Genomic DNA, 5,821 nt, shown 5'->3' on the forward strand with positions numbered 1-5,821 from the left:
GTTCTGTATGATGCACTCTTGTGAGATTGATATTGCTTAATTACTGCACACTGATTTAGAACGGATACCAAACTTTACACTCCATCGAGAACTGATGTAGGTGTCTGATGTTTTTATAAAGTCAAACTAAAGCAACAAATTTCAGTAAACTCAGAAAAGCATGATTTATCCAGTCAAAAAAACAGGAAGACAGATACATACATTCAATAAATTATCTACTGATTTTTAATTTCTCAAATATATATTTCTCCTAAAAATCATAGAGCTCTTTATTCTGCAGCTTTCAGACATCTTCCTTCCTTCCTTCCTTCCTTTTCTCCTCCTCAGGAAAAGGAGGTTTTAATGTTTGATGAGAACTTCTCAGTAAATCATGAACATAAAGCTGAATATTATTTTTTGTGTTTATTTATTTGATCAGTCTTATTAGATTTGATTATTCACTAACAGGTAACATTACGGTAAGTGTGTAACATTTCTCGATAGAAATCATGTTAATTTGTCTGACCGAGCCCGAGTCAGAAGTCAGTAATAAGTGTAAAAGACAAACCTCTGAAAGTAAACACTGCCTACTTCAGTAGAGATCAAATAAAATCCATCCACTGTTCAGTAAATATCTGCTAGCTCACTAGCTATTAATTAGCCACAAAAGCTAGCTACGTAAATAGAGCCTGCATTAGCTCGCTAATTTCAGCAACGGACCGACTTCTAACAATCTACGATTACAAATATCTGTTACATATTATACCTGTCTGGTTCTGGCATGTCTGTCACACTGACAATCCCACACTGAATTATGGGATTGCGTTCTCTGAGAAGGATACTGTACATGCGATGCTGATTTCTGATTGGGACGGTCCTTTTCTCATGAGTGCACAGATGCTGCCTAGACAGGATGCCGGTCCTTCAGTGGACTTAAATATTTAAATGTGATTTTCTACTCATGGGGAACGTTAAAATGCTTGAACGCTTCTACTAGTTGAGATACGTACAGTTGTGTCGAGGAACTATATACAGTGAGGGAAAAAAGTATTTGATCCCCTGCTGATTTTGTACGTTTGCCCCCTGACAAAGAAATGATCAGTCTATAATTTTAATGGTGGGTTTATTTGAACAGTGAGAGACAGAATAACAACAAGAAAATCCAGAAAAACGCATGTCAAAAATGTCATAAATTGATTTGCATTTTAATGAGGGAAATAAGTATTTGACCCCCTCTCAATCAGAAAGATTTCTGGCTCCCAGGTGTCTTTTATACAGGTAACGAGCTGAGATTAGGAGCACACTCTTAAAGGGAGTGCTCCTAATATCAGCTTGTTACCTGTATAAAAGACACCTGTCCACAGAAGCAATCCAGAGCTCTCCAAGCAATCACAGAGCTCTCCAAGGATGTCAGGGACAAGATTGTAGACCTACACAAGTCTGGAATGGGCTACAAGACCATTGCCAAGCAGCTTGGTGAGAAGGTGACAATGTAAAACATGTCCGAATTTGACTATACAGGCCATGACTGACAAATATCAAGCTGCCAGTGTAGAGTACAGACACAGAGGCGAGGGCTGATCAGCTGACAATGCTAACTAAGTTATCAAGGCTGTCAGTCCATACCTCAAGCATAGGAGAAAAATTTAGTCTTTCAGATGACTTTACTCCCTTTCCTCTATTGCCTGCAGGGCACAGCATACAGAAAGTATTTTTCCCATGACAACACGTTTTGTACTTTGTAGATATGCCACCAAAAAAACGACGAGACATCAGCAGCTTTTCCCCACCCAAAGTGTAAGTAATAGGTAGTACACTAACGGTCCAGTAGCCACATTGATTTAAAATGAAAACCTGTTAGCGACCAACCGTCAGCAGCCTTGCACTGCTGAAAGTAACGTCAACTGATGTTAGTTAACCGTGTTAGCTAGCGTTAACTAGCAAGCTAACCCTGGCTTCTGTCATCTGCAGTCTAGCAGTCATGTTGCTAGCTGGAACATAAAATAGGTGCATATACGAAATGATGTTGAGTTGAATTTTAGTCTAGAAATCCCATGAAAATGTCATGATTTAATGAATGAGTTTGTCTGCAGGAAACGCAGCAGCAGGCTGAAGTAGAGCAGGATGAAACAGCTGCGTCTTCAGGGTTTCAGGTGAGGTCCTAATTATGAATTTTATTTTTTAATTGTAGGGAGGCATCAGCATTAAAGTCAGTCTTTAGGATGTTCAGCAAATATACAGTATAACTTTTGAATGTCAACATATTGGTCATGAGTTTGCTTTGAAAAAAATCTTACATCAAAACATCATAAGATCGTATTCACTCAATATTAACATTTCCCTCAAAAATAAATGGGATCCAAAGTTAACAAGTAATTTCATAGTTTACTTTCTTTTAGTCTTCGATCTGTTGCTTTGTATAATTTGCCTTTAAATGTAAATACAGGTCTTAATGTAAATATAGATGTTATATTTTAATAAACCAGTTGGTTGTCAACATTAAACAGTCCCTTTTTTTCTGGGGTGGGTGTCCCTACAAATATTGAGACCAAATAGAACGTATAGAGCGTATAGAACGTATACAGCGTATAGAACGTATAGAGCGTATAGAATGTATACAGCGTATAGAACGTATACAGCGTATAGAACGTATACAGCGTATAGAAGGTATATTGTAATAATCAGTGTTATGTTCTTGAGAAATATTTCTGTCTGTACTGCTGTCTCTCATTCTTCTGACTCTCTGCCTGGTGTTGATCCTGTTTGTGTTTTGTGTCTTTGGGTTTGATTGTTTCATTTGTATATATCTTGTAAATAACACAAATAACCACCACTTGTAAACAGCGCATTGTAAACCGCGGTTCGGAGGAAGTCGGCGCCGTTTACGTTTAATCCGTTTTCTCTCGGTTTTGGGGTTAGCTACGGCGCGAGGGGAGCTTGTTTCTTTCTTTTGGATAGATTAGGTTAGTTAGTTCACTTTGTGTATAGTTAGTGGGAATTTTGTTTCTGAAACTTTATCCACTTTGAAAATATTTTTTTTTCAAGTGTGAGAATAAAATACAAAGCAAACGCAAACTTGGTCTTGCCACATCATTATTTCTTTGTATGTTGTGGCCTGACATAACGTCATAACGTCAGCCAATAAGTGTTTACTAATAAACTACTTACAAACATCACTTATAGGACATCCATCCATCCATTTTATATACCACTTATCTTACAGGTTCATGGGGAACCTGGAGTCTTTCCCAGGGAGGATGGGGCACAAGACGGGGTACACCGTGGACAAGGTGCCAATCCATCGCAGAGCACAATCACACTCATTCATACACTATGGACACTTTGGACATGTCAATCAGACTACAGTGCATGTCTTTGGACTGGGGGAGGAAACCGGAGTACCCGGAGGAAACCCCCGCAGCACGGGGAGAACATGCAAACTCCGCACACACACAGGGCCACGGTGGGAATCGAACCCCTGAGCCTGGAGGTGTGACGTGAATGTGCTAACCACTAATCCACCGTGTGCCCCAGTAATAGGACATATACTTCGTTAATATTTTTGTTATTATTAATTTTGTATAGTGCCAAACATCAACTAGGATACACAGATTTTTTTTTTTTAATTTCAGACCCATTTATGCTATTAAGCACAAATCCTCTTTTGAGCAAAATTTTAGGAACTGCATATTTCTATAAACCATTTTTACCTTTTAAATATGATATTTGAATACTATATTTGAAGTACAATATTTTGAAGTTAAGTGTTCTAGCCCTAAGATAGTTTTAGTCCTAATGCACAGCATTCTCTCTCTTCTCTAGTAGAGTTAATGATCCAGCTGTGGTTGATTTTTATCTCATCACTGAAGATAAAACAGGTCGAGTTGCAGACCCTCTGATCAGGAGGCCAAGCAGACAGGTGATAAAAGTCCCTGTTCAATCAGGAGAGAATAAAGAGACGGGAGAAACATGTCTGCACTTCACAACAATCCCAGCAGTTCTTTATTAAGAACAGATTTAAAAAATAAAATTGTTTTCAAACAATAAAGTGTTTTCTTTCTCAATAACCATGTCTCATGTCATTTGTCCTCGTTTATCAAAAGTAATACACGTTTACGTATTCATTTTCCCTCTTCCACATGTACAGTAGGCACACATTTTAGAGATAATAAATAATAATAAATAATAAACTCACCATTTATTATCTATAAAAACATGTTGCAGTTATTTTCACACAAGGGAATGTCACACAAGACTAAATCCACAAGGTCATTATTCACCTGAGAGAAATCTGCTGATCTTCTACATTTAAAACGCAGGCTTGTCTGACTTTATGTTCATTAATATATCATATATCATAAATCATATATCATAAATCATAGATCATAAATCATAAACAATAAATCATAAATCAGTATTAAATTGGACTGGGATGGTTAACTGTACCACGTGACTGGGGGAGTCACTCAATTAAGTTCGATTGTAAATAAAGACAGCTTTAAGATTAAACACAGATGAATACTGCAGTAATAACATCAGGACGCGGTCACTGGAGACTTTTTAAATATATAATAAAGGAATATCGACATTTTCCTCTCATTTTCATCAATCTAGAACTTTGTGTATTTACAGTACACACAGCGCGTGCTTCACACTTCAGTCCACTTCAAAATAAAAAGTCCCACCCTCAGACACCAGGGAACTGCATCAAGACACAAACAAAATTAAATCAATAACAAACATTACACAAATGTGCACATCGTTATAGTGTGTGTGTGTGTGTGTGTGTGTGTGTGTGTGTTTGTTACAGAAGAGTAAAGTGTGTGTAACTGGGTTGAGTCTCTACCTGGACACAGCTGAGTGTGTGTGAGAGAAATGATCTGATTGGATGATTTATTTATCATGTTCTCTTCACTCAGCTGTATTTCTGACTCTGTTCAGTGTGTGTGTGAGAGAGTGTGTGAGAGAGTGTGTGAGAGAGTTAGAGTGTGTGTAGTCAGTGAGGAGTGGATTGATCTGAGCTGCTGATTGAACACACACTTCAGGATGAAATTATTTCTGCTCTTTTTCACACTGGTGTGTGTGAAGGACACTGAAGCACAGAGTAAGTCAGATATCATTTATTCATTTATTCATTTATTCATGAGATCAGTTTCATTCTGCTGGAGATATTTCTCACTCATTAATACACACTTATACAGTGGAATGTCGGGGTTTGGGTTTATTATAGAGCTGGGGCTCAATAAAACATGTTTCAGATCTTTACAAAAAGTTATTAGATTTCGTTTAACCTAACTGTAATAACGTGCTGTGTGTGTGTGTGTGTGTGTGTGTGTGTGTGTGTGTGTGTGTGTGTGTGAACTCCAGATAAATTCCACCATTTGCAGTTGTCCGCATGCTCAGAGACGGATAAGGAGTTTATGTTAGGGGCCGATGGAGAAGAGCTGTTTTATGCAGATTTTAAGAAGAAGGATATAGTGAATGCGCTGCCTCCGTTCGCTGATCCGGGACAGTTACCCGCAGGATTCGCGGCCGCCGAGGGTGCTACTGCCAACTGCCAAGCAAACTTACAGGTGCTTTCAGGAGACTTTAAAGACAAGCCGCTGCCACACGGTGAGTATCTCCGAGTATAAAAGGCGCACACACCTACACTGAAGATGAAATCTGTTCCAGAATGAAGATGTTATAGTTGTAGATTTCTCTGTAAATTTCTGACCATTACACTGTCAGTAACGATATTAAACATTACATCCTACACCCTGTAGTTCACTGACATCTCACAGTCACACCACACAACCGGTACATCACACTGTTTATTTATTATCACTCTAATACAACATCC

At 38.3% G+C, this 5,821-nt stretch overlaps 1 protein-coding gene across 1 annotated transcript in view; it reads left to right on the plus strand.

Moving 5' to 3' along the window:
• The first annotated feature begins 4,913 nt into the window (after positions 1 to 4,913).
• Positions 4,914 to 5,821, plus strand: part of LOC128607329 (H-2 class II histocompatibility antigen, A-U alpha chain) — a 3,159-nt gene continuing 2,251 nt past the window's right edge. Inside the window, exons 1-2 of the mRNA XM_053624064.1 lie at positions 4,914 to 5,083; positions 5,347 to 5,592. Coding sequence (XP_053480039.1) covers positions 5,026 to 5,083; positions 5,347 to 5,592 — 304 coding nt within the window. The 5' untranslated portion in view covers positions 4,914 to 5,025. The remainder of the gene's footprint in view (positions 5,084 to 5,346; positions 5,593 to 5,821) is intronic.

Source organism: Ictalurus furcatus, chromosome 5 (genome assembly GCF_023375685.1).
Source record: "Ictalurus furcatus strain D&B chromosome 5, Billie_1.0, whole genome shotgun sequence".
Lineage (NCBI taxonomy): Eukaryota > Metazoa > Chordata > Actinopteri > Siluriformes > Ictaluridae > Ictalurus > Ictalurus furcatus.